The sequence below is a fragment of the Panthera tigris genome, chromosome B1 (genome assembly GCF_018350195.1).
Source record: "Panthera tigris isolate Pti1 chromosome B1, P.tigris_Pti1_mat1.1, whole genome shotgun sequence".
NCBI classification, from domain to species: Eukaryota; Metazoa; Chordata; class Mammalia; order Carnivora; family Felidae; genus Panthera; species Panthera tigris.
In genome coordinates, this window is record NC_056663.1 from 200,010,622 (window position 1) to 200,038,524 (window position 27,903).

At 58.2% G+C, this 27,903-nt stretch overlaps 1 protein-coding gene and 1 long non-coding RNA gene across 3 annotated transcripts in view; both read left to right on the forward strand.

Moving 5' to 3' along the window:
* The first annotated feature begins 1,952 nt into the window (after positions 1-1,952).
* LOC122238138 overlaps positions 1,953-27,903 on the forward strand; it is a 39,090-nt gene continuing 13,139 nt past the window's right edge. Inside the window, exons 1-3 of one of the 2 annotated variants that reach the window (XR_006217110.1) lie at positions 1,953-2,181; positions 3,942-4,091; positions 9,519-9,573. This is a non-coding gene — a long non-coding RNA (uncharacterized LOC122238138). The remainder of the gene's footprint in view (positions 2,182-3,941; positions 4,092-9,518; positions 9,574-27,903) is intronic. The other variant, XR_006217111.1, reaches the window with a different exon arrangement.
* LOC122238136 lies at positions 18,304-21,666 on the forward strand. Its single transcript, XM_042985060.1, has 2 exons — positions 18,304-20,500; positions 21,203-21,666. The coding sequence occupies exon 1, from the start codon at positions 18,724-18,726 to the stop codon at positions 19,858-19,860; it is 1,137 nt and encodes a 378-aa protein (XP_042840994.1). The 5' UTR covers positions 18,304-18,723; the 3' UTR covers positions 19,861-20,500; positions 21,203-21,666.

The window sequence follows — 27,903 nt, forward strand, 5'->3', positions numbered from 1 at the left end:
AGCTTCAGCAGGTCCCCCAGCGCCCCTGGGCCTCACTTGCCTGCCGGCACAACGGGGATGGTTAGAGCAGCACCTCTTTGGGGGGTCCTGGAAGAACCCAACCACACCTACCCCGGAGGGCCTGGCCATGGCGGGTGCCAGGGACCGTTGCTTCTCCACGGCCGTCCCAGGCGTTCTGCAAATGCCTCATGCCCTTCCACACCCCTAGCAGCCTGCTCGGGCTGAGAAGAGGCTTGTAGTGAGCCCAGCTTGGGGGGCGCCACCCGCGGATGCAGGAGTTTCTGGGCTCTGCCTCCCCCGCCAGGGTCTCAGACCTACCCTGTGGTTTCCCTGAGACCCTGGGAAAGCTTGGCTTATGTCCCCCCGCCCTGCTCCTGCAGAGAGCTTACTTCACTACCCACAGACAAGGGTTGTCATCTGGCAAAGGCTTTATTTAAATTAACGTCCCATAAAAAGATGGGATGTCACTTCCCCAGCCTCGGCAGCCGTGAGACGAGACGGCCTTAAAGCTAGTGACCCGCTCCCCGGGTTTGAAGCATTACAGAAACATTTTGCTGGTGGGCGTACAGGTCTCTCCCTTCAGCAGGGATGATTCTGGCCGGATCGCACCCGGGTGCTAACTCTCTTCTCACACTTGGGGTGGCAGGATGTAGCGAAACAGCCCTGGGTTTGGTGTCTGTCTGAATTCCTGCTGTGGCCCTGACCAGCGGGGGGCTGTGGTGGTCCCTTCCCTGGGGAGGGGAAGCTGTGTGCACCAGCCGAGATGGTGTGGGCCCTGGCTGGCTCCGAGGATGCCAGACCCCTCTCTTGGGCCCCTAACTACCCGGTCCAGGTGAACTCCCTAAAGTGCCAATTTTAAAAAGAAAATTTTATTTATTTTTGTTGTTTATTTATATTGAGAGAGAGAGAGAGAGAGAGAGAGAGAGAGCACAAATAGGGGAAAGGAAGAGAAAGAGATAGAGAGAATCTCTGGGATGACAGCGTGGAGCCCAATGCAGGGCTCGAACTCACAAACCCTGAGATCATGACCTGAGCTGAGACCGAGAGTAGGACGTTTAACCGACTGAGCCACCCAGGTGCCCCCACCGAAGTGCCAACTTTACTAGGTGACTCTTTTGGTCAAAATCTCAGGACTTTAAAAATATAATCAACATTCTTCTTGGCATTGAAGTCCCTCTGGAATCTGACCCCTGCCCGTGCTCCTGCCCTGTGACCTTGGTGTTCCCACCCACGAGGGGGTGGTTACGTCTTGGAGCCCCAGCCTCTGCCCCACCTTCTCTCTCATCTCTGTCTCCAAACACTCCCTCCTTCCTGTCTTGGCACCTTTGCTCATTGGCAGACAGGACTGGGTTCAGACTCTCCTCTGGATCATCAGGGTTCTAAGTAACCCAAATCAACTCTGGCTGATTTAAGCAGAATATGAGTTTGATAAAAAGGCGGGTGAGCCGCCACGGAATTGGCTGGAGAACCAGGCTGGGGGGCGGTCGGGGCACCTTGGGCTGAAAGCAACAGCAAACCCAACTCGAAGTCAGAAAAGAAGTTCGGTTCCCTGTTAACAAGCTGAAGGCCAAGGGGAGGGCCTGGGGGGCCGGAGGGTGGGTGTTCATTCAGGGGCTCCGTGATGGACGCCTAGGGCCCAGGCTTGCCATCTGCTCTGCGCGGTCTCCGGGTGCTCGCAAAGGTGGCTGGCGCGTCCCGTCCCGTCCCGACGCGTAGGGGAGCCCGTCGAGCCCTGTGAGTCGGGGTTCGGGTTAGGGCTCAGCGCGGAGGTCAGCCAGTCCCGGGAGTTAGAGAATTTGCCGCCATCCCCTGGGCGGCCGTCTTCTCACTCTCATTGGCCAGACGGGCGTCACCTGCCTACGCGTCGCCCAATCACGGGCAGGATGCGGGCCAATCAGAAGGCTTGTCTGTAGCCGGTGGGCTTGCAGGTGCACCCGGGTGGAAGCCGGTTCGGCAAGACCTCGCGGAGCCTGGCGGTGGCGCGGGGACAGGAGCTGGCGGTCCCACCCCGCGGCGAGTGTCCTAGCAGCTCTTGGCTCACTCGCTGAGCCTGGACGCCACCCCAGTGCCCACCACCTGGAGAGTGGAGGGGTCAGCTCTGGAAGGTCCTCGGCCAGGCGCACCCGCACAGCCCCGCGCCGGGACGGGGAGACCTCGACGCCGTGGCAGCAAGAGACGAAAGTAGGTGTAAAGGAGCCTGAAGTGCAGAAACATGCTTGTTTCTTACAAATCTGAAAACGGAGCGAGCGCGTGCCTTTCGGCAACGGCTGTGGACGGCAGGAGGCCGTCCGGGGGCCCTGGGGGCAGGCACTTCGCCCCTTTTATCTCTGGGTCCCACTGGCAGCCTCTGGGGGCCATCTCTGGCCCAGGTTGATGCCAAGCGGGCGGCCTGTCTTTGGGTCTCAGGGCTGGAAGCGTCCCCTCCCCACCGAGCCTCATTCTTGCTGTGCGAGGCAGACGGAACTTATGTTCTTGATTCTCTGTGCGGACTTGAACTCTTTGTCACGTAGCCCTTTCTAGCAATCTATTCGGCTTACTGATTTAAATTACTGCCTCCCCTAGAACAGGGCTCCTCAACCCTGGGCGCTACTGGCCTTTGGGGCAGGTAAACTGCCTGCTCGGGGCCATCCTGTGCATTGACGACCCTGACCCCCACCCCCTGGATTGCCAGTAGCACCCTGACCCCAGGGTTATGGAAAAACTGTCTCCAGACATTGCCAAGTGTCCTCTGGGGCAGCCCCCCCCCCCCCCCCCCCGGTTGAGAACCACGGCCCTGGGACCTCAGCATCCTGGGGGCAGGGAGTTTGGTCTGGTTTGTTCACTGAGGTGTCCACCTCTGCCCCTGCCCCAAGGAGAGGGTCTGGAACCTGGGGGGCGCTAAATGCTTGCAGAGTGTTGCCGAGTGAATGGAATGCTTCTTAGATCCCCTGCAGAGCCAGCGGGAGCTGTTGTCCCATTTCCCAGGTGAGGGAAATGAGGCTCCGGAAGGCGGAGCCTGCCGCAGGTAAGCGCGTGGGTAGCGGGTGCCAGGAACAGGTCACGGGTGACCGTGCCTTTGGTGCCCCGGTGCAGGGGGAGCCTTCAGTTAGTGGGTGCCAGGGGCAGGGGTGGGGGTAGGGAGCCGGTGGTCCAAGGGCACGAACTGTGAGCTGTAAGATGAATGAGGCCTGGGGGGCTCATTCGGTTGAGCATCCAACTTCGGCTCAGGTCACGACCTCGCGGTTTGTGGGTTCGAGCCCCGCGTCGGGCTCTGTGCCGACCGCTCAGAGCCCGGAGCCTGCTTCGGATTCTGTGTCTCCCTCTCTCTGCCCCTCCCCTACTCACACTCTGTCTCTCTGTCTCAGAAATAAATAAACATTAAAAAAACTTAAAAACAATGGTGATTATAGCCAACCACACTGTTGTGACACCATATTGTACCAGTGACATTTGCTGAGTGTAGAGCTTACGTGTTCACACACACACACACACACACACACACACACCGTAAAAAGGGGAGGTGATTGATGAGCTGGTTAGTTAGTTGGGGTGCCCTTCCACAGTGGATCTGTGTGTCCAGTCATCATAGCGTATGCTTTAAATATCTTACATTTTGTCGGTCCTATCTCAGCAAAGCCGAACAAACCGCCCCCCCACCCCGACCAAGTGGAGATTTTGGGGGGATGCTGGCATGGAAAGCCAGGGGATGGTCTGGACTCGGCCCCTGGAGGCAGAGCCTGGGGCGGGTCAGCCTGCCTGTTGGGTGCACAGCCCCTGCCCCCGGCTGGAGGCACTAGGCCCGTCTGAGAAAGTCTCCTGGCTGCCCGAGTGGCTGGGCGCCGATTGACGGGTTCTGGGAGACCGGCTGCAGTCAATCTGAATCAACTTGGGGCCTGATTTGAAATTCAAATCCTGGCTACACAGAAAATTAATATGAATTTCGTATTCTGTTACTCTCGCAGACCCAGCCGTGTCTCTGCCCGGCCGGGCCCTGGGGCGCCGCAGGCTCCCCCGCCAACGCCCGCCCGCCTCCTGCTCCCCCGTGGCCCCCCGCGCTCTAGAACGGGGGGCTTCGCAGGAGAGCGGCTGCCCTCTGGATATTTCACCTGCAGGTAAGCCACAAAACAGAATGGTGGAACGACTGGGGCCAGCCTCCCCCAGCAAAGGTGGGCGGGAGCATCTGAAATGGGGTGTCCGGGCAGAGCCTCACCAGTGCCACCCGCATTTCCGAGCAGCCCGAAGGCCTGGCCTTTGGACGGAGGCAGGGGCTCTGGGGATTGGGGAGGAAGGGACGCTGGCCAGGCCTGGGCAGGACAGTGGGCCCTGTGGGCCACCTGTCCCCGTGAGGAAGGGGGGGAGCCACCTGCTGGAGGAGGCTCTCCGACCCCCGCATCTGGGGCTGGCACATCTGCCTCCATTGCAGCAGGGCCCCGAGTACGGCCTGGCTCTGGGGTCTCTGTGCTGCTCCTTCCTGCAGTGGGTCAGGGCTGTGCCAGGACCCCATCCCCAGCCCCGTCGTCCACCCCTTTTCTGTCCAGCCCCACACCGAGAACCCAGCCACTCCCACACTCTGTAACCTCCCGTGGCTCCCTATTGCCCGAGAGGCATTAAGGCCTGGGCTTGGTGGTGGTGGTGGTGGTGGTGGGAGGTTAAATCCTGGCTCGATCAGTGTATGAGCCTAGTGGCCTTGAGCAAGTTTCTTAGTCTCTTTGTGCCTCGGTTTCTTCTGTCCAGGGAGATAAGAGCACCCAGCTCTCAAGGTGTTGGCAGGTCAAGTGCACGTGTGTGTGAAGCTCCAGGACACGTCTGGGCCTAACCTGGGGCCCGTCCACCTCCCCAGCCTCCCTCCTCGCCTGCCTCCTCACACTCCGGATGAGGCCGAGGTCCTCTGGCCCTGCCCTTGCCCGTGCTCAGCTCCGCCCAGCCTCCCCCCTCCGCGGTTCCCTCTGCCGGCCTTCTCCTTCTCCTTGTCTGCCTGAGCCCGACGCATCCTGCAAACATCTGCTCGGTTCTGTCCCAAGAAGTGTCCCGGCCCTGCGGGCGGCCAGGCATCTCCTGCCCTTAGACCCGCCGCCCCTGTGCGTGGCTGTCACCGAATGGCCGTCTGTGTCTGTCAGACCGTGGGCTCCTGGGGGACCTGGGCTGGCACATACTCATATTTACTCTCTGTGCTCCTAGCCTGGCCCCGCGCTGTTTGGGGAGCCTGTTTCCTCCTGCCTGGCTCGGCCCTGCTGATCTTCAGGGCGTGCCCGCTGGGGTGTTTCTGAGCCTCCCGGAAGCCCACCGGCACTCCCAGTCCCCACAGCTGGGGGATTTGGCCTGGGCACCTAAGCATAGGGCCCCTGCCCAATGGCCCTGCCTCCTGGGCCCAGCGGTAGAGGGCTGGGCATCCTCTCGGCGTCCAGATGTGGCTCTGAGCTCTGTCCTGGGCTCTGCGGGACGTGCAACCTTTCCCAGAATTGCATGACTGACTGTGATCGTCTTTGTTACTGTTGGGAGGCCGTTTGGCACGTGGGAGGGGGGTTGTGTCTGAGGCAGCCTTTGTCCGTGTGCTCCATGAGGCAGGGTCCAGAGCCCGGGGCTCTCTGTCCCTGCTGTGTACCCACCCACTGCCAGACCCACAGTAGGTGCTCACTGATGAATGGATGAAGACATCAGTGGGCTTTCCCCAGAAGTCAGCCTTGCTGAGCCTTACCCTGCCGAGTGCCTCCCAAGTGGCGTCCGGGCCCAGGGCGGGGCGCAGCTGGCACCTCGCTGCCCTCCAGGCTGAAGTGCCTGGACCTCGGCCCGTGGGTACAGAGCTGGCTCCCTTGGGGTGCAGTCCCCGCTCCCCTCAGGGCCCACTGATAGGTCCGCAGTCCGCCTCTCAAATACACGACCTGGGCACCCGCCTCCCAGGCCACTTGCTGGGTGGGCCGTGCTGGGGGCTCTGGCCGCCACAGGAGGGCGATGGGTGGCTGGCCATCTGTCGCTCATTTGTCTCTGTCCTGCCGCCTGCCCCCCCTCCCCCCACCAGCCGCCAGTGCTTTATTTACGGCCGGCTTGAGGGGCTTGCTAAATCCTTCCTGGATCAGGCTCCATTTGTCAGCCTCGTCTGACGGGGGCTGACCAGGGCCTCGTCACTCTCCTGTCCTAGCTTCCCTGCTCCCCGTCTCCTCCAGCCTTTCCGGTGAGGGAAGGGAGCCCGAGGGGAAGGAAAGGAATTTTTATTAATGGTTGTAATAGCACTGACGTCTCAAGGGCTCATCTGTTTCCTCCCCGACAGTTCCACGGGGCAGGCATGAGCATGCAGAGAAACAGAGAGGTTGAGGGGCCTCCCGATGTCACACAGCAAGGAGTCAGGGGTGCTGAGGTTTGAACCCAGGCAGCCCGGTCCGTGGTCTGTGCTCTTCAGACTCCGCCTCACTGCTTTAGTACTAGACAGAAGCCGTGTCGGGGTGACAGAGGAGAGGCCCTCCCCCAGGCAGTCACTTAGCAGGTGTTTCTGAATCCCGGGGCACTGGGGACACAGAGAGGATACCTGTCAAAAACATGTCATTTATCCATTCCGTTAATCTTCTGAAGTCAAGTACATATAAGCAAGGTGCTGTCACTAGCCCCATTTTATGAATGAGGAAACAGGCACAGGGGTGTTAAGAGACTTGCTCAAGGTCACACAGCGAGGAAGTGGGGAAGACGGGGTTTGCCAGCTGTCTCGTGCCTTGGGGATGTTTGCGATCTAGCTGGGGAGACCAAAGGAGTCTGGCCGTCACCACGCAGCGCTGTAGGATCCCCAGGGAGCACAGAGGAGTCTGAGCACAGATAGAAGCCTGACAGGCTGACCTGTGGAGGGACGGCCGTCCTAGGAGGAGACAGCGGAAAGTTCCCTGCGTGGAGGTCTGGGGGTGCCCAGCCCCCACCAGTGACACACTTAACCCTCATGCCCCACCACTGCCTCACTGGCTGCAGGGCACACAGCGTGAGTGGGGTTGGCCCTTGCCCTCTGGGGCTCCTCTGGGACAGGCCCAGCTGCCGGCCACCTGGCGCTGAGGCCCTGCGGAGCACTGGGCATGGAGTCCTCTATTCCCCTGGGGACCATCTGGATCCAGGTGGAGTGGGCTGGGAACCAGGCGTACCTGCTATGCCTTGGTTGGCGGAGCCTGGGACTGAGGCCCGCAGGTGCCCACCCCAGCACCTCCCCAGGCCCGTGCCCACCCCAGCACCTCCCCAGGCCCCGGGCCTTCCCATCCGCCCCGTTTCCCCTCACTCTAGCCACCATGGACTCGCTCCCCTGTACTGTCTTGTCTGATAGAGTTTAGATTTACCATTGGAGGCCTTATGTCACTGAACCATTGAAAAGTCATTCTTAAGTGCTCATATGAATTTCAGCTTTCACCTCCCCTCGCTCATTACCCTCCGTATGCTTCCAAGGCGCTGGGCTGAAGAGAAAGACGGGGAAGAAGAGTTTATGGTGGGGAGAGAGTGTTTGCAGAGGGGCACGAGGCTTGAGACTTTTGCCACCCATGTGCTGTGTGACTCTGGATACATAACCTCTCTGTGCATCAGGGCTCTGGGTTGGAGAAACCTATGGGTGTGGGGAAGGTCCTTGACCCCACTGTACAAAAACATCCTAATTTCTCTGTGCCTGAGGACCTGTGTTAGTTTTTATCCAGTAGGGTCACATTATGGGGACATCTCCTCGCTATCCTGTCCTCTGTGACCGTGGACCCTACCCCCTAGCTCAGCCATTGGTATAGGGTGGTGTTTTCCTAAGTGTCATACACGTTCCACTGGGTGTGCAGGACGCTGGGGCCCAAGATGACAGCTTCAGGGACACAAGGGAACTACTTGGGCTGTTGGAGATGCTCTTTATCTTGACTAGTAGTGGTCACGTGACCACATGTATTTGTTAAAATTTGTACAACTGTGCACTAAGAAGGGTGAGCTTAACTGTGTGTGTGTGTGTGTGTGTGTGTGTGTGTGTATGTGTGTGTGTGTGTGAGATATCTTCGTTAAGGATACTTTTTTAGAAAAGTCTTGTGCATGTTTGTTAGAGTTACTTCTAGGTAGTTAATATTTTTTGTTGATACTATTGCAGGGTATCTTTTCAAAATTACATTTCCTGCTTATTGCTGGTGTATAGAAATGTAATTGTGATATTTCTAAGTAGAGCTTACGCCCAGAAATGGTTTTGAATTCTCTTAGTGCTTCTAATAATTTATTTGATTGTAGATCTCTTTTGGGTTTTCTAGGTAGGTATGTTATTTTTTGAAATTTTTAAAAATGTTTATTTTTTGAGAGAGAGAGAGACAGAGAGACAGAGTGTGAGTGGGGGAGGGGCAGAGAGAGAGGGAGACACGGAATCCGAAGCAGGTTCCGGGCTCCGAGCTGGCAGCACAGAGCCCGACGCGGGGCTCGAACCCACTAGCCGCGAGATCATGACCCGAGCTGAAGGTGAACGCTTAACCGACCGAGCCTCCCCAGGCGCCCCCCTCTAAGAACAACTTTTGCCGCACTTTGCAAGTTTTGACATACGGCATTTTCATGACCACGTGATCCCAGGAATTAAGAGCATCCATGTTCTTCCTGGCCCCAGGAGATGAAGTCCATTTTCTAGAAGAGAGAAATTGGGGAAGTGGTATTGTTAGTGCAGGTGATGCAGGCCCTGTCAGGGCTTTCAAGAGGCCTCAGAAGAGCTGTTGTATTGTCTTTTGTGTTTTACTTTGGTCTGACGCAACATTTGGGAAGGAGCAAGTTGCAGAATTATGCTTTATGTCACCTGTCATCTTGTTCTGCCTGTGACCGGAAGTTTCCACCAGAAGTTTCCACACCTGCGGCTTCTTGGGAGTCAGAGTTGAGGGAACACTGAGAATGGAGTTGGAGACTAGGGCTGTGAGCAGCCCCTGAAAGGTGTCCACGCCTCGGTCCCGAGGTCCCACGTGGAGCTCCGTGGGCACGGCCACCGCCTGGCTTTTAGGCAGCTGAATTTCAGCAAATTTGGGAAGTGACTTACCCCTTTTTGTCAAGAGCCTTTCAGTTGTCTTAGGAATCCCACTTTGGGGACTGGAGGCGGGAAAAAGAATTCGGACAAAGAGGTAAATAGATGAGATGTTTATCAGAATCATTTACGAGAGTAAAAATCCAGAAGTTGAGGGTAATGAGTTCTTCTGTATCGACCTGTTAAAAGAAAAATGCTGGTGATGAAAACTTTTAATAAGAGGCTGAAATGCTTATGGTTACGTTTTAAGTGAAAAAAGCAAAAGGCAAGATTATGCATACCACGTGATGTGTGTGTGTGTGTGTGTGTGGAAAAATTACGAATTGAAAACATCCAGAAGAAATATGCCCGCACGTGGTCAGGCAGGTCCCCAGCTGGTGAGACTTACCACCGTGTATTTCCGCCAATATACCATTTAGGAAAAGAGCGGTGTCAGGGCAGCCTGGTCACGCAGCAGGAGAGGTCGCTCATTTCCAGCGAGGTCTCAGTGCCGGTGTGTGTGGATCTCCTTTGAGCTACGTGACATCTCTCCTGGTTGGCACTGTTACTGTCCCATTTACAGGCGAGGACACCGAGGCCCAGAGCAGTTCAGCGATTTGCCAGACATCACATACCCAGTAAGTGGCAGAGCTGGGGTCTCAACCCAGTGTCAGGGAGAGAGAGCCATCAGGTGACCTGCCCCCTGTGGCCGACATGCCCGAGCCCGGCTTCTCCCGGACTGGCCTTTCCCTACTGTTGCCCAGGTCTGCCTCCGGGGCCGGACTTTCTCTCCCACACCTGGAGCCCACCCCGTCCCTGCGGGTCTCCCACCTGCAAGCCCCCGACCCTCCTATTCCTGCCTGTGCTGTGCCCCGAGCACCCGCCTCCCGAGGGAGACCCTTCTGGCAACCCCCTCTGCCACTGGCAACGCAGCCCTGGCCCAGGAGGAGAGCGGGGGCCTGTGCCCGCACTCCCGTCACCCCCGTCACAGGGCAGGTTCCGCAGCACGAAGACGGAGGCTGCCCCAGGCCAGGCACCTGCCTTGCTCCCCTGCAAGGAGGGATCGCTGCTCCCATTTTGCAGGGGAGGAAACTGAGGGTCAGCCATGTCACGCCCCAGGGTCCCTCCAGTCTCTAGCCCGGCCCCTCTGCCGCGTGGGCCCCCGGGTCCTCCAGGGTCGGCGCTCCGGCTCCGATGTCACTCCCTGTGGGAGCCCCCCTGTGGTCCTCCTCACTGACTAGCTGAGCTGGCTTCGTGGCCTCTCAGAGCCTGAGGTGGGTCCCCCTCGTCCCGTCACCTGGCTGTGGTCTGCGGTGCCCCTCATGAACCCGTCTGTGTCATAGCACTCACGTGGGGAGGGTGATGGGTGACGAGCCACCCCCTGGGACCCTTTCCCTGACGACCTTCCCTTCCATCAGAGACTCTGCACACGCACACTGTGACATTGGTGTTTCACCGTGGGGCGGGGGCACAGTCCATATGCCGTCTGTGTCCCCACAGGGGGATCCTGGCGGACAGGGGTCAGAGATTTAGTGAATAGAAACACAGGACTTCCAGTTCAATTCAGATTTCAGGTAAACAGGGAATTGTGGGATTTCGGTATGAGTATGTCCCGTGCACTATTTGGGATATACTCATGCTAAAAAAATTAACTTGTTGCCTACCCGAAACTCAGATTTAAGCAGACGTCCCGTTTTTTATTTGGCAGCCCTATGCTGGACTCACGGCAAGGCCCCTTCACCAGCCCTCTTTTATGGCCCCCAGGGAGTAGGGGTGAGCCCCGGACGATGAGTCTGGGAGCAGGGAATGGTGTTCTCAGTCCTGCCCTCTTTCCTTTTGAAAGGTAGTGAGTGTGTGGGGTTGGGACTGAGCGCCAGACAGCCTGTGTCCAAATCCTGGCCGGGCCGCTGCTGTGACCCTGGGCAACTTCGCCTCTCTACCTCGGTTTCCTTACCTGTGAAATGGGCGTCGTATCGCTGAGGGGATTCAGTGGATCGCCTGTATGGGACTTAGGATGCTGCCCGGCACACGGCAACTGCCATTCAGGCTCTTTAGGGTCTGTCCACGGGCACGGAGAGCGAGATGGCTCCCTGGACCACGCCCAGCCGGCGGGGTGGGTGTGGGGGGCCCGTGACTCCCCTGGGACTCTGGGACTCTGTGAGTGAGTCTAACCCCGAGGAGAGTGTGAGCAAGCCCCCTCCTCCCTCACGGCCCGATCCTGACGAGGGCCACGTTTTCAGCGAGGAGCGGCTCGACCCTGCGTCCAGGCTCTCATTGGGTCAGGGAGAAGGGGCTGCCTGCTGACCCAAGGCCCGCGTCACGTCAGGGCCTCTGTGGGGGCAGGGACTGTGTTCTCTGCCATCGCGTCCCCTACCCAGGACCAGGCACACGGGGGACCCTGAGAACAGATGTGCACCGACAGGGACCCCACGATGGTTAATGTCCATTAACCTAGCTGGGCCGCGACGCCCAGAGACTTGGTCAGGCACCAGTCTAGATGTCGTCGTGATGATATTTAAGAAATGAATTAACATCTAAAGCAGCAGACTTTCGGTAAAGCAGACGATTCCTTCATAAGGGTGGTGGGCCTCACCCAATCCATCGAAGGCTTTGGCAAAAAAAGACAGAGGTCCCTGGAGGAAGGGGGAGTTCTGCCGTCAGGTGGCCTTGGGACTCAAGCGGCCACATCCACCCTCCTCTGGGTCTCCCGTCCACCCTTCTTCACTTTGGACTTGTCAGCCCCCACCATCCCGTGAGCCAACTCCTAGAATCAATCCTTTTCTCTCCATGCACACACCCATGCTCACAGCCTACTGGTTCTCTTTCTCCGGAGAACCCTGACCCCTACAGACCTTTTTGAGGGTCGGGTCACAGGACCACCTGTCGCCTCCATCAGGACCTGCGTCCTGTACCCCCTCCCACCTCCCCGGACACCACGGGCCTGACTTGCCCCCCAGGAAAGTGCACGGCCAGCGCTCGTGCTGATCGAACGTCCCGAGCGGGGGCCGCTCGTCTCTGCGTCTTGGGGGTGACTCCCCGCGAGCTGGCAGGAAAGCCCCTCTTGGTGCTGGAAAGTTCCTTTCCTTTCAAACTCCGTGCTCACCGGTTAGCTTTTCTCCTGGCTTCAGCCCAGAGGTCAGCCCCAAACGGAGCTTCTGGGCCCTCGTGTTCCTCTGTGCTCGTGCCTCAGTTCTGACCCTTCCCGCCCCCCCCCCCCCCCCCAGCTATCCAGATGCAGGTTTTTACATCTTTCCTCGTGAATCAAAGCCCCTGGCTGTTGATCACGTCTGTCTCTCAGAGAGGTCCTTCCATCTCTCTTGTGGGTGGCAACCCTCCCCCTTTCCTGCCCCAGATGGAGACTGAATATGTCCATTTGTGTGCGGGGAGGCGAGAGCCAGCCGCCGCGGGCTCGGCGGGGCCGCCTGGGATTTGGTGCAGGCGTGGCCCCCCACGTCCGTGGCCGGTGGCGACCTCACGTGTCAGCCTGAGCGCTCTGCCAGGCCGAGGCTGTGCCTCCCGACGCCCTGGATGACGAAGGGGGGGGGTGCCAATGCTTCTGCTCCCCCTGGGCCTCACCGCACCCGGCTTGGCGGGGGTCTGTTCCTGCTGTTTCTGTCTCTCACGTGGCTCGTGTCTCTGCAGCATCTCCCCCTGTGCCTGCCGGGCCCGGGCATCCACCGTCTCATGCCTGATCACGGGCCTCTCATATCCCAGGGTGTCCTTCACACTTAAGCGGAAGTGACGCCACTCACGGGAAATCTGACTCTGTCGCGTCTGTTCAAAACCCTGTTGCACTCAGAAGGGCCACGTCCCGTCTAGACTCTGAAGGACTGTCTTCGTCACTCACCTGCGCGCCCCTGCTCCCGTCGGATCAGCCCCCGTGGTCTGGAGGGTGCCGCCCTTCTCTCTTGCCTCTGGGCCTTTGCACACGATGCTCCTTTTCCTGGTTCACCTTCCTACTAGGACGGTGATTGCTGGGCTTTCCTGCCCTCTTTCCCCGGCCAGGAGCCGTGCCTTCCAAGCACTTTATAGTCCTCTCCTTTGACTCTCACACACCCCACAGGATTGGTGTGACTTTGGGCCCCGTTATACAGGTGAGGAAACCGAGGCTCAGAGGGTTAAGTGAGTTGATGTAGGTCTCAGCTGAAGAGCTGAGGTTTCAAACCGGGTCTGCCCGGATCTGATTCTTGACCAGTGCATTTCGGGAGCTCCCCTGAAGCCAGGGCCCGGGCAGGGCTCTTCCCGAGCTGCCCTCTGTGATGGGCCCAGCTACACCTTGTGTCCTCGTCCATTTACTTCTCTTGCTTGCTGATCTGTGAGCCGATCTGTGAATGGCTTCAGCCGCAGAGCCTGGCACGTCGTCGGCACTCAGGAAGCATTTGTTCGGAGAGCGAGAGGAGTTTCGGCCGAGCTGGTGGATGGCTTTGCATGAGGTCAGCGGTGTTGGGCCCGTCAGCACCGCTGAGGGCAAGGTTACCGAACGAGTGAGGGACCCGTGGGCGTGTAGGACGGCATTAGGGTCAGCAACGCAAGAATGTGGGTTCAGTGAGTAAGGTCCACTGTGGGAGTTCGTGGCTGGGTGACCCAGGATCTGGGCTCTGGACGAAGGATGGAGAGGGTGGGGAGGGTGGACCCTGCTGGGGCGTTCTTTGGCCAGGCGGGTGATGTGTCCCCAGAACCCAGGCGCCCAGCCCTGCCCTGTTGCCTCTTTGCCCAGAGAGGGTAGAGGTGTGGTTATCGACGGGCATGAGCCTTTTCTACCGCGAGAATGTTCTGGGCCGATGGCCACACGCTCTGTCATAGGATGCCCATTTCTGTCCCCACCCTGCTGAGCGAATTGAGATGTTCAGTGTTAGGAGATGAATTGTGTCCCCCCCCCCTAAAATTTGTACATGGGGGTCCTTACCCTCAGGACCTCAGACGTGATGTGTTTGGAGACGGGGTCTTTACAGAGGTGACTGAGGTGAAATGAGGTCACTAGGGGGGACCCTGATCCGATCTGACTGGTGTCCTTATGAGAGATCAGGACACAGACACGCACAGAGGGATGGCCACACGAGGACATGGCGAGAAGACGCCAGCCACGTGTAAGAAGAGAGGCTTCGGGGGGGGTGGGAACCAACTTGGCCGACATCTCAGTCGTGGACGTTCCGCCCCCGGGACCGCGAGGGTTGTTCACGCCCCAGTCTGCGGAACTTTGTTAGGGTGGCCTGAGCAAAACCCACACGGTCGGTCTGTGAGGAAAGAGCTGTGACCCCACCGGCCACCCCCTTCCCCGTGAGCCAGAGCCGGCCCCCGGGTTTGGGAGAAGCAAAAGGGCTCTGTCCCTTGAAAGGTAAAGACGCTGTCCACATAGGTAGGCGCACTGATTTGCGCTGACCACGTGTGTCCCCACCGGGTTGGCGGCCCGGTGCACGGAGTGGCTCCGAGAGGTTGAACAACCCACCCAGGGCACACGGCGTGTGAGCAAAGCCCAGACACAAGGCCGTGCACGTGCTCCGCAGGGGATGCGGGCCTGGGGTCGGGCTCTGAACCTCTGAACCTGCCCCCTTTTCGGCACCCAGCTCTCACACGCGTTCCGGCCTTGGGGAGCCAGGCCCACAGAGGCAGTTGTGGGCATTACCGTCGCCCGGCCATCGTGGGAACCCCACACGGTGGGGCAGTAGACACGGTGTGGTCCTGTTGCAAAGGCTCATGCGTGCTGCTGCCCTCCGAGGCGTTCTGGACCTTTCTGGAGCCAGTCAGGGTTTCTGGCTGTGGTGTGGAGGGCAGCTTGTCCGGGTGGGAGAAGAGCCTTGGAACAGGGCCAGTGTCTGTCAGGGGAGAGGCAAGGTCAGCATGCGGGGCCTTGGTGTCTGTGCCCAGGGACCTCTGTGCACCACGGTCCCTGGGCCATACGGCACGCGTGGCCTGACCCTCCGCACCCACTGGGACCCCCGGCCCCTGCCGGCCCCACCGCGTCTCACGGCACCCGCTCTGCCCTACCCGGGGCTGCCGTGTAAGCCAGTCAGTTCTAGTGAATTCGCTGCAGGACACAGCCTGTCATCGGTTCTTTGGCAGCCTTGAGCTTGCTCGGGCAGGCACTTTCGGGGGTCCTGGGGTCATCTCTGGGCTGGTGGAAACCATGTGAGCGTTCAAATCTTACTGTGCCAGGGTTGAGGACCTAGTCTGGTCGGGCAGACCAGCTGGGTTAGCGTTTGGGATGCCCTGGAGGTGAGGCCCGGTTTGGGGGGCGGGGGTAGGGACAGGCTTCTGCTGGCCGCGGGGCCCCTCAGTACGCGTCCCCAGGGCCTGCTGCGCACTCGACCGGACGCAAAAGTTGAAATCCCAAGAGGCCTCGGGACTGGCTAAACACAGAGGAGAAGGGCCACCTGCTCTGGGCCGAATGTGCCCCCAGCTGCTGTGTCAAAGCCCCGGGTGTGGCTGTATTTGGAGACGGGGCCTTTACGAAGGTGGTGAAGTTTAGAAAGGTCATGGGGGGGCCCTGATGCATGGGGTGGGCGCCCTGATGAGAAGAGAGACAGAGCTCGCTGGCTGTCCACCGAGTGAGCACAGAGCCCAAAGGCAGCCGTCCCACCTGCAGCAGCGCCCCCCCCCCAGAAACGGGCGCCCTGCCACCCTGATCTCAGCCCCCAGCCCCCAGAGCTGTGAGAAGTAGGAGTCTGTTGTTTAAGCAGGGGCCCTTGTTGCCGCGGGCTGGGCTGACCCAAGACGGACCAAAGGGCGGAGTGACGGGGAAGGAGGCACCAGAGTGGAGAAGGCCGGAGCCGGGATCTGGCCGGAGCCGGGAGCACCGGCTGCGTTTCCTCCGCGCAGAACAGCGTATTTGCCAAGTTACGGTGTGTGTCTCCTGACGCAGCTTCACGCTCAGTGGGAACTGGAGGCGTTGGGGTGGGTGTCCTGGTGCCGGCCTGGAACCGCCGGTCCCCGGGTTCTGGCTGCGCCTGCACGAGCTGCTTGGAGCCCAGCCCTGGGGCGCTGACGGTCACCGAATGGCCCCTCCAGCAGCAGGTGGCTGGACGGTCCGGCCTTGGCCGTGAGGTTCTGGGGCTCCCCCAGGGCGGGTGCAGCAGGGTTTGCGGACGGATGAGGTGGGCTCATCTCCCAGGAATCTGAGACAGACCCGCGGGTCCCCTCGCTGCTGCTCGGCAGGCACGGTGGCCCCACCCCCTGGAGAGACAGGTTCCTTTGAGCCGTGTGTCCCTGTGTCTGTCCTCTGTCCTGCGGGAGGCGGCAGAGTTTGGGGAAAGCAAGCCCAGGGGATGCCGAATGCTGCTGTGATTTCTCCTGGGTCGACGGCCCAGTGCGGAGGAGGCCAAGGGGCTCTCTTCCACACCCGGTGGTCAGAAATTTATCCACCTGTGACTCAGGAAGCCGGAAGTCTGAGCTCCAGGGCTTGACAGAGTCGTTCATTCTGGAAGCTCTGCGGGAGGATCTGTTCCAGGCCCCTCGCCCGGCTGCCAGCAGTTTCCAGCAGTTTCCTCGGCGCTCCTGGGCTTGTGACCATGTCAGTCCAGTCTCTGCGTCCAAAACGGAGTGGCCTTCTCTGTGTGTCTGTCTCAGACCCCCCCTTCTTGTATAGGGTTCCCAGGCGTTGGATTCGGGGTCTTAAACTCAGGATGGTATCATCTCGAGTTCCCTAACCCTGCAAAGACCCCATTTCTAAGAAGGTCACGATCATGGGTTGCAGGGGTCGGGCTGTGGGCCTGTCACTTTGGGGCCACTGTGTGACCCACTCCAGAGGGGCACGGCGGGAAGGGCACTAAGGAAGGCCCCATGTACGGGGGTGGGGGACCCACAGGGCAGGTGAGGCACAGGGCGGGGAGCCACTACCGCCTGCAGGGGTGGAGGGCGGGACCTGAGCGGGTGGTGGCCGAGGCTCCAGAAGAGGGGAGTGGGGCGCAGTGACCCCCGTCTGCAGCAGGTTGGGAGGTGGCAGACGAACCCCTGCTCAGCTTTCCTGCCTCCTGTCTCCCCCTGGCTGAGCCCACCTGGAGGCCGAGGACGGGGAGGTGGGATGGGATCCTCGGATGAGGTCCAGCCTCTGCACGGGACGGGGCACAAAGGAGGGTCGGGGGGCAATTGGGGACCAACCAGCCAGCCGGGGCTCAGAGGGAAGACGGAGAGGCACACAGTGGCCTACCTGTTGGATGACTTCCCCTCCCCTCCCCCCCTTCCTCTCTCCTTTCCCTTCCCCTCCCCTCCCCTTTCTCCTCCTCTTCTCCTTCCCATCCCTTCTTCCTTCTCCCTCCCCTCTCTCCTCCCCCTCCTCTCCTCTTCCCTTTCTCCCCACTCCACCTCTCCTCCCTCTCTTCCTCTCCTCCTCTTTCCCCTCCCCATCTCCTTTTTCCACTCCCCTCCCCTCCCCGATTTTCCTCCTCCCCTCCACTCCCCCTTCTCCCTACCCCCCTTCCCTCCCTCTTTCAATACCCACATCTGAGCACAAATATAACCAGCTGAGTTGACGCCATTACCCATCACGGGGGCCCCTGACCTGTGTGACGGGACAAGTGACCGGTGACAACCCAGATAGTAAGGGCCGTGGGCTGAGGTGGCTGCAGGTCCCACGCCCACCACAGTGCTGTGTGTGCTGAGTTCTGAGGGGTGAGGACGGGGCTGCTAGGCGAGGAGGGGCAGGAGGTAGGATTGGGATGTGTTCCAGATCCGGGGGAACCGCTCCGCCAAGGCCAGAAGCGGGAAACCAAAGAGCCTGTCACTTCAGCTTCAACAGGGGTGATCGGCCCCAGCGCCCTCACCCTCACGGTACCTGCACCCTCGGAGGTGGATGGCCCGCGGGCTCACATGGGCCCCAGGCCTTTCTGAGGCTGGACCGCAGGAGTGGTGGCAGTGAGTTGGGGGTGGCGGGGGGTGGGGGGGGGGCGGGTAACTGCAGGAACGGGCTCTGGACGGGAAGCTGGAAATGATGTCCCAGAACCGCATCTGCCCCCGAGCCTGGGGCCTGGCTGGCCACGGCCGGGTCAGGTTCACACCGAGGAGATGAGACCCCCACCGTCCGTGGTTTTCACTAAGTTGTGCGTTTTTAAAGCTTTGTCCCTATTATTCCGTATATTGCAGAAATAAGCAAAGGCCCCTCAAGCGAGAAAGGCATAGCTGTCTCCCCACCACTGGCTGGAGCGGGGGGTCGGTCCCCTCACTTGTGTTTGCCAGAGCCCCAGAGGCGGGCAGAGCAGTGGGGGAGCTTCCCAGAGGAGGAAAGGGGGCTCAGGTGGGCCTGATGGGAGGCTGGGGCTGCTGGGGAGGCTGGGAGGCCGGGGAGGCCGGGGAGGCCGTGGAGGCCGGGGAGGGGAGGCCAGGGAGGCTGGGGTTGCTCAGGAGGCTGGGGAGGCCCACTGGAAGGGGGCGTCCATGCGGCTGGTCAGGGGAGCAGGTGTGGCTTTCTCGGGTCGGTCCTGAGTCTGAAGCAGGACAGAAATTAGGGAAGCTGTCCGTTATCGACCAGGTCCTGGCCGAAGGTCACAGGGGTCATTGTTTGGGTTCCTGGACTGTGATTAGAGACAGCAATCTGACTTCCTGCAGATCTGACTTACAGCTCCCTGGGCGTGTCACTGTGGGTAAGGGGCCAGTTCCCTGGGCAGGTCGCTGTGGGTAAGGGGCCAGTTCCCTGGACGGGTCATTGTAGGTAAGGGGCCAGTTCCCTGGGCGGGTCACTGTGGGTAAGGGGTCAGTTCCCTGGACGGGTCATTGTAGGTAAGGGGTCAGTCAGCTCCCTGGGCGTGTCACTGTGGGTAAGGGGACGGGTCATTGTGGGTAAGGGGCTGGCTCCTTGGATGGGTCACTGTGGGTCGGGTCAGCTCCCTGGGCAGGTTGCTGTGGGCTGCAGGTCAGAGTTCTGTTTTTATATGTGGTCTGGCCACTGTCTGGTCTCTCAGCATCTACTCTGTTTCTTGTCACTGCTCCCTGCTTCCTGGTCTAACCCACCACGGACCCCAGGGAGGCCCAGGTTGCCTCCAACTCCCACGACCCAAACGGTGCCGAAGGGAACAGGTGCACACTGTCCCCTCCTGGTCCGGTGTGAGAATTTCCTTGACCCCCTACTACCGGGGTGGGGGGGGGCTTGCCCGTCACAGAGCAGCCCCCGTGGCTGCCTGGCACCACTCAGAGGTTCCAGTGGCTTCCGCGGGGAGTCCTCCTGGGTGTTCCTCTCGCCGCAGCACAGCCACCGAGCAGGGTGTGCCCCCCCATTGTCCCGGAGTCAGAGTTCGGGCCCCAGGACCTCGAACGCCGTAGGAATTCCAGAGAGCATCTGCAACTGGGCAGACCTATGGGGACCCCGGGCCTCTCCCGAGGTAAGGAGCCCTCACCCAGCAGGTGTTGATTCGCCCTGCTGTCAGCTTTATACCCTGGTCTGTTACAGCCTTATCACACACACTCAGTCTGGCTGTGTCTGTGCATCGAGGGTGGCCCTCGTGCTCATTTTAGCTGGCATCGTGGGGCGGAGGCGTTCCTTTGCCAGAGGTGGTGAGTGTTCTGTGGCCAAGAGGACAGACACTGTGCAGGGTGGCTGGGCTCGAGCCACCTTGCAGGTCTTCCTGAGACAGCCGTCCACCGGGCGGGGGCACCTCGAGCGGTGTGGCAGAGGGAAGAGAGGAGCCTGGGTGGTTAAGGAGGGAGGCGGAGGCGGACTGGGCCGCCGGGAAGCGGGGAAGGAGCAGACCAGAAGGCACAGGGAGGCACCGTCGTGTGATGGGCACAGAGGCCTTAGCTGGGGCCTTCCCGCACCTTGCTTCGTCCTGGGCTCCTCCCCAGAGGCGGAGGGATTCCCTGCACCCTCTTTGGGACCGTGCCTCTTTGGTCCTTGGTATGGAAGCTCCGGGCTGGGGAGTCTTGGGCCTCCCCCTTCCCATCCCGCCCGGAGCAGTGACCCAGGAAGGCAGAGCTACTCCGCGCACCCAGACTTCTCCTAGGCCGGCTGCTCCAGCAGGACGCCCGCATGGCTCTCCCTGCGCCCCTGCCAGCGCCAGAGATCCGTGACAGGGCTGGTGCCTGCTTCCCACCCGCTGGCTCCTGTGTCCTCTCGGCTGGCCCAGAACCACGGTGGCGCAGTGGGGTGCTGCTCGCTGGCACCCCGGCACCCAGCAGCCTCCCAGAAGGCGCTCCGAATCTTGACCCAGAGGCGGTGGGAGGTCGTCAAGGGATCCCCGCCCCCCACCCCACCGCCCTGTGTTTTTATTCTGAAACACTTAAAACCTGTAGAAAGATGGAACAAATTTAAAAACGTAAGTGTCTGTCCTTTTCGCTAGAATCTAGGGATTGTCAGCGTTCAGCCACGGCTGTGTGCTCTCTCTCCCTCTTTGCCTCAGATGTACGCGTGCCCCCCTGCCCCCCCACACGGGACACGTGTACCCAGAGCACATGTAGAATACATATCCCGTGCACACCGTCCCGCACACCTTTTTGCTGGCTGAGACATTGAGAGTAAGTTGCAGCCATGCGCCCTCACTCCACACCACCTCAGCCCCATTTCCTAGGGACAACAGTGTTTTCCTGCGTAACCACAAGTTCATTGTATTTGTTACCCTTCTCCAGAGGAACAGAACCAACGAGGTGGGTATATGTTACGTACATTTAATACGTAAATACGTGTTGTGCACGTAACATGTGTAACATAAACCATATGTTAAATACAACACGTGTAATACATACGGTATGTTCTCTACGTATGATTTATGTCGAATTTGCATGTATTACGTATTGTAAGTAATTGGCTTACGTGATTGTGAAAGCCGACAAGTCCGGAATCTGTAGTTTTAATGTTTATTTTTGAGAGAGAGAGAGAGCGAGTGAACGAGCATGTGAACAGGGGAGGGGCAGGGAGCAAGGGAGACACAGAATCCAAAGTAGACTCTAGGCTCTGAGCCATCAGTACAGAGCCTGACGCGGGGCTTGAATTCACGAACCGTGAGATCCTGACCTGAGCTGAAATTGGAGGCTTCACTGACTGAGCCACCAAGGCGCTCCTAAGGGTTCATTTTATCCAAAAACACCCTCCAAATTGACACATCAGATTAACCGTCACAACAGCGATCACCTGAAAAAATTGAACATTGATACGATATTATTATCTAAAATAAATGTGCATCCAGATATCCCCATTCCTCTTGACAAAGCCAGGATCCAATCAAGGGTCACATACTGCACTTAGCTGCCATGGCCTCTAGTCCCCTGGAACCTAGAGTAGCTCCCAGCCCCCCTTTTGAAAAACTTTTATGACGTGGGCACTTTAGAAGAATTCCACTTACCTTGCAGAGTGTCTTTTTGGATTCGCCGGTGGTTTCCTCCCCAGTGGATCCCGTTAGACATTTGCCGCGTCTTTCTCCGCGCGTGGTGTAAGGAAGGGCGTGAAGCCGTTTGTCCCTGTGGGTGAGGCTGCGCTTGGTTGCCTGGTGAAGGAGGTCTCTGCCAGGGTTCTCGGTGCATGGATACGCCTCCCTGACACCCCCAGGAATTCAGTAGCTGGTCCCCAGTCAGTGGGGTGGGGCTCCGAGGCTCCGTTGGCCACGCCGTGGTTTGGGGATGCATCCGTGGGATGGGGGGTGCAGTGAAATGCTGGTTTTCTAGTGAGATTATCCTGCCTGCCGTTCATACTGACCCTTGTTCTTGGGGCTTGCCCTCCCCACCGCATGTGTATGGATTCCTGTCCCCCCCGGCGTGTGGTATAATCCGTCCTTGTCCCTGTGCTTTTTAAACATTAAAGAAAAATTTTTTTTTAATTCACGTTTATTTATTTTTGAGAGACAGGCAGAGCATGAGCGGGAGAGAGACAGAGAGAGGACGACACCGAATCCGAAGCAGGCTCCAGGCTCTGAGCGGTCAGCAGAGAGCCTGAGGCGGGGCTCAAACCCACGAACTGTGAGATCATGACCTGAGCCGAAGTTGGAAGCTTAACTGACTGAGCCCCTCAGGTGCCCCAGTCTCTGTTCTCTTTAGTGATGAAACGACCCCAGCTTGGCCAGTGGGAGCCTTTCCTCACCATTTTTTTGTTTTTAATTTTTAAATTTTTTGTTATTTTTTTAAATGTTTATTTATTTTTGAGAGAGAGAGAGAGAGACAAAAAGTGGAGCGGGGGAGGGGCAGAGAGAGAGGGAGACACAGAATGGAAGCGGGCTCCGGCGATGCAGGGCTCGAATCCATGAACCATGAGGTCATGATGTGAGCCAATGTTGGATGCTTAACCAACTGAGCCATCCAGGTACCCCAAGGATAGTGTTATTCCTTTCTTTCTTTTTTTAAAAAATTTTTTAAATGTTTTTATTTAACAGAGACAGAGCATGAATGGGGGAGGGGCAGAGAGAGAGGGAGACACAGAATGGAAGCGGGCTCCAGGCTCTGAGCCGTCAGCACAGAGCCCGACGCGGGGCTCGAACCCACGACTCGTGAGATCATGGACGCTTGACGGACTGAGCCCCCCAGGCGCCCCTCTCCTCCCCATTTAAAGACTTTCCTCATCAATTACTCCATCACACCACAAGGTGTTACATTTGCCCCAGATCCGGAGCCAGCTTTTCCCCCCTAGCAGCTTCATTCCTTTTAGAGGACGGTGTTTTGAAACCAGGTCTTGGTATTAGGTGAGCTCGTTCATCAAAAGGTGTTAAGCTACAGTGATTGATCTCTCATTGGCCGATTCCCTCTTTCTCGCGGCAAAGTGCCAGAATGAGAGCGTACGCACTTAGCCATTCCCAGCAGCTATTTCTGTCAGGCTCGGGCCCAAGTCCTCCTCTCCCCGGGGATTCTTTCTAAAAGCAGGTCCCCCTCGTCCTGGCAGCCGTGTGGCTGGATTAACGCCGTCTGTCTTTCATTTGGTTCCCCATCTGCTCCTTCCGGAAGTGAGTAGAGATGGTCCTTGGTTAGGCTACAGCCACGCCGGGGCCCCTGGATTGAGTGCGGAGGCTTCCGGGACTCCCAGGCCACCCAAGGCGGCCCCACCTTGTCTCCGTCCCGGGGCAGGTGTCCTCCTTACTTGGGGACGGAGGGGGCTTGTGTGAGCAGCTCTCTGGAAACTTGTGGAAGAAACAGTTCTGTCTCAGAGGTGGATGGAATTAGTCTTGTTTCCAAGTTCTAGGACCCACTTCTGACTCACCTGGACCAGCGAAAGCATTTTAAAAGGGGAAGAACCCAAGCAGGGAGGGCAGGATCTGAAGCGAGGCAGCCTGGCTTCCGCACTCTCCGGGCCACCGCACTCAGGCCTCACTGTGCGTGCTCTGGGCACAGAGTAGGGCCACCCGGGCGCTCCCGGAGTCGATAATCTTAAAGGTCAGGGGACCGACGGGAGTCTGCTCTCGACATTGGCACTCAGAGAACCCGACCCCCAGCCCTCGGGAGGATCCGACTTGGGGCCTGACCCCTGCCCACTGTCTGTCCGTCACAGAGAGAGCATGATGAGCCTCTGTTCCCCAGGCTGTGGAACTAAGCTTCCCACCAGCACCACGGGGAAATGCAATAGTGATGATGATGCTTGTAGGCTTTAGAGAAGTAACGAGACCATCGGGGGATCCTGGACAAGATCTTGGGGCAGGGAAGGGGGCAGAGAGAGGCTCGGGCACCAGAACGCAGCCCTTGGGGCCACGGTTATCTCGGAGCGTGCTTTCTGAGATGCCGAGCAGTGCCTTGGCGGGTTCATATGGCCAGGGGACAAGAACCGGGGTCCAAGGCTCCGGTCAGTGGAACCATGGCCCCAAGGGTATCGGGTGCTAATCCTGTGTTATCCTTCCTTGCATGGGGATTTGGCAGATACGATTAAGGATCTTAAGATGGGAAGATTATCCTGGATTATCCAGTTGGCCCTAAATGTAAGCACAGAGGGAGCGGAGGGACATTTGACACAGAAGATGAAGGCCGTGTGACCGCTGATGTATGATGCCGGGCTCCCGGATTTGGAGACGGAAGGAGCCGCAAGCCAAGGAACGCGGCCGCTTCTAGAAGCTGGAAAAGGCCGGGAAACGGGTTCTCCCCTCGCGCCTCTAGAGGAGAGCAGCCCTGCTGGGATTTTATCCCAGCAAAACCAGCTTCAGACTTCCGGCCTCCAGGACCGTCTGAAAATCTGTGTTTTTGTCAGCCACCAAGTTGGTAGTGAGTCATGACAGCGGCCACAGGGAACGAATCCAGGGACGCACCCAGGGAACCTGTCCTGCCTTGAGTTAGCACTGCAGTGGCTGCACCTTGTTAGCGAGGGTGAACCAGAAGCAGACGGACCCTCATGGGTACTGTGCTTAAGCTTCACGTGACCTTGACCTCTGAAATTGCAGTGACACCGTCGGGGCGACTCGTGCTCCAGAGACGCGGCAGACAGGAATGGGAGTCCTCTCTGGACAGGGGTCGCGTCATCCCGAACTTCCGTTTCACAAATCCGGGGTTTGTACATGAGAACAGATCCCTGGGCACGTAGGGAGACAAGGCTCTACGGGAACAACGGGCTATAGAAACAGACCCGCGGGAGGTCCGGACGGTGGTCAGCACACGAGAACTGTGAAGCGACCGTTTCCTGTGTCCAGAGAGATTAGAAGACAGGATGGAGGGATTCCACGGAGAACTGGGAAGTATAAAAAGCAGCCGAGTGGAAGCTCGGGGCCTCAGAAGCACAAGAGGCGGAGGTAGGAGCCGGTGGCTGGGTTTGTCGGCAGGTTAGACGCGGCGGAAGGGAGAACCGGTGACTGGGGAGAAGGGTCAAAGTTAAGAAGCCCAGAACCAAGTGCAGGGTCAAAGGACAGAGAGCCCCTGAAAGAGAGTAACGAACGTAGAAGGTGAGGTACAGTCTGACATCTTTTGTACGTGAGATTGGAGTTCTGGAACATGAGGCAGGAAAATGGGCCAGAAGCAATGTTGAAGAGGTTGGGGCTGGGATCTGGGGTGACACCTGGGATCTGGGGTGACACCTGGGATCTGGGGTGACTCCTGGGATCTGGGGTGACGCCTGGGATCTGGGGTGATGGCTGGGATCTGGGGTGACAGCTGAGATCTGGGGTGACAGGGATCTGAGGTGAGGGCTGGGATCTGAGGCTAGACTGCAGTAGTTTGTTGGGTTCATCGTAACACAGTCCCACAGCCTGCAATCTACTTTATCGTGGTTCTGGAAGCCAAAGGTGTGGGTGGGTGGTTTCTCCCAAGGCCTCCCTCTTTGGCTCACAGAGGTGGGCTTCTCGCCGTGTTCTCACGTGGCCGTCCCCTGCCCACACACATCCCTGGTGTCTCTCTGTGCGTCCATTTTTTCCTCTCAGAAGGACATCGGATTGGATTAGGGCTCAGCCAGAAGCCTTAATTTAATCACTTTTTTATTTACTTTTTAACTTGTATTTATTTATTAAAAATTTTTTTTCATAATGTTTATTTATTTTTGAGAAAGAGAGAGACAAAAAGTGGAGCGGGGGAGGGGCAGAGAGAGAGAGGGAGACACAGAATCCGAAGCGGGCTCCAGGCTCCGAGCCGTCAGCCCAGAGCGCGACGCGGGGCTCGAACTCACGAACTGTGAGATCATGACTTGAGCCAAAGTCAGACCCTTAACTGACTAAGCCATAAGCCACCCCAGTGTCCCTAATCACCTTTTTTTTAAAAAAATTTTTTAAATATTTAAATTTATTTTTGAGAGACAGAGACACAGTGCGAACGGGGGAAGGGCAGAGAGAGAGCGAGACACAGAATCTGAAGCGGGCTCCAGGCTCTGAGCTGTCAGCACAGAGCCCAACTCAGGGCTCTAACTCACAGACTGCAAGGTCATGACCTGAACTGAAGTTGGACCCTTAGCCGACAGAGCCAGCCAGGCGCCCCCCTAATCACCTTTTTAAAGACACTACCTCCAAATAGTCACATCCAGAAGTCCCGGGAGTAGGAGCTTCGACATAGGCATTTTTGGGGGGATGGCGTTGGGGGAAGGGACACAGTTCAGGCCACAGCAAAGACAGGAAGCCATCGATTCAGGAATCTGGGTGAACCCAAGCGGGGCAGATAAAGCAAACCCACGTCTCTCCACCCCGCGGCGAAACTGCCACATCCAAAACATACAGGGAAGTCTTCAAAGCAACCAGGAGTAACGCTCGGTTGGCCTTCAAGGGAACAGCCACTAGGACGTCAGCTGGCTTCTCAACAGAAACTACAGAAGCCAGGAGATAGCGAACAATATCCTCACCTAGCGGGAAGAAGGACATGCCAGCATGGACTTCTACACCAAGGATGTCCTTTCAGTTTCAACCAGAGTCCCCGTAGCAGCCTGGGTCCTGGTGGGAGAAAATGCAGTGGGTCAAACAGGAAGTTTAAAGTGAAGGACCACTGAGGCGCCCGGGTGGCTCAGTCCATTGAGCGTCCGGCGTCAGCTCAGGTCACGGTCTCACAGTTCGTGAGTTCGAGCCCCGCGTCGGGCTGTGGGCTGACGGCTCGGAGCCCGGAGCCTGCTTCGGATTCTGTGTCTCCCTCTCTCTCTCCCCCTCCCCTGCTCATGCTCTGCTTCTCTCTGTCTCTCAGAAATAAATAAATGTTCAAAAAAAAAAAAAGTGAAGGACCTTTGGACTCTGGTTTGTGACTGTAATATCCAAGGACTCTATATGGTACCCTAGGCACCATATAGAGAGAGAAAAGGACGAAAGAACTCGGAGGGGGCCTCCCTAGGCAGGGTTCAGAGCGTACTGGAGAAGGTGTGGTTCAGCCCGCCAGACGGCGGAGAAGCTCGCTGGGTTTCCCAGACGGGAGCCGGTCTGGAGTCCTTGGGCAGGTGGCCACCCTCTGGAGTACAGTCAGCGGTCAGCAGCAGGCAGGGCGGCTGTCCAGAGAGGGCGGGGGTCTGGGGTGCAAGAGAGCCGTGCTGGGGGGGCCCGGAGAGGGACGGTGGCCCGGTGGGAACCCCCTGTAGAAAGCAGAGCAGTGGTTTCCAGAGAGAACGGGATGGGGAGGAGGGAGAGGCACGTAGATAGGGTCAGAGCTTAGCAGATTTTATACCTTAAATAAACATTTTTGTTGTGCGTCAATTACATTGCAATCACGCTGTTGAGGAAAAGCGCGGTGTTTAGGGATGCAGCTTACTGGTGGCTTTATAAAGGAGAGGAAGGAAGTGTTTCACACACAAGTCAGGACAGTGTGTGACCTCTGGTAGGGGTTGTGCTGGGAGGGGCGCTTCCGCAGGCCTTGGGAGCGCCCTGTTTTTTGACCTGGATTGTAGTTTTGTCGGTATTTACTTCGTGATCGATTTTTGAACTTCAGAGCAGGGAAAAAGTAGGACCCGGTGTTGCAGAAGAGATGTCTGTGCTCAGTTTCCCTCCCAGCTGCTCCCCGAGTGCGGGCCTGGGGGCCGTGGGGGGACCCCTGTTGGCTCTGCACCCCTCCCGCCCCCCCACCGCAGGACAGACGCCAGAGTGTGAGCTGAGAACGGAAGGGGGACAGCGTGGACGGGCCTGTCCCACACGGAAGTGCGGGTGCACTCTGGCCAGGGTCTCGGGGCCACAGAGGGTCACTGCCAGCCTTAGTCTGCAGTGGAGGGTCATGGGTGAGCCCCCCAGATGGGCAGGGGTGTCTGAGGTCGGTGGTGAGGGTGGCCCTGGCAAGGGTGTTGCCCACTCATGTGGGACATTTAGTGGCTGGGGATGACGGGAAGGAAGGTGACCCCAGTGTCACTGAACTTCTCTGAGTTTCAGGTCCCTTGTATTTATTTATTTTAATGTTTATTACTTTTTTTTCCTTTTCCCTTTTTAAAAATTATTTATTTTTGTCTTGTTTTGTTTTTAATTTACATCCAAGTTAGCATATCGTGCAACAATGATTTCAGGAGTAGATTCCTTAGTGTCCCTTCCCGATTTAGCCCAGCCCCCCTCCCACAACCCCTCTGGTAACCCTCTGTTTGTTCTCCATATTTAAGAGTCTCTTATGTGTTGTCCCCCTCCCTGTTTTTATATTATTTTTGTTTCCCTTCCCTTATGTTCATCTGTTTTGTCTCTTAGAGTCCTCATGAGTGAAGTCATATGGTATTTGCC

What these genes read in the sequence shown, in the direction of transcription:
- LOC122238136 (XM_042985060.1), top strand. Translation starts at nt 18,724, where the DNA reads ATGGGTCACTGTGGGTCGGGTCAGCTCCCTGGGCAGGTTGCTGTGGGC.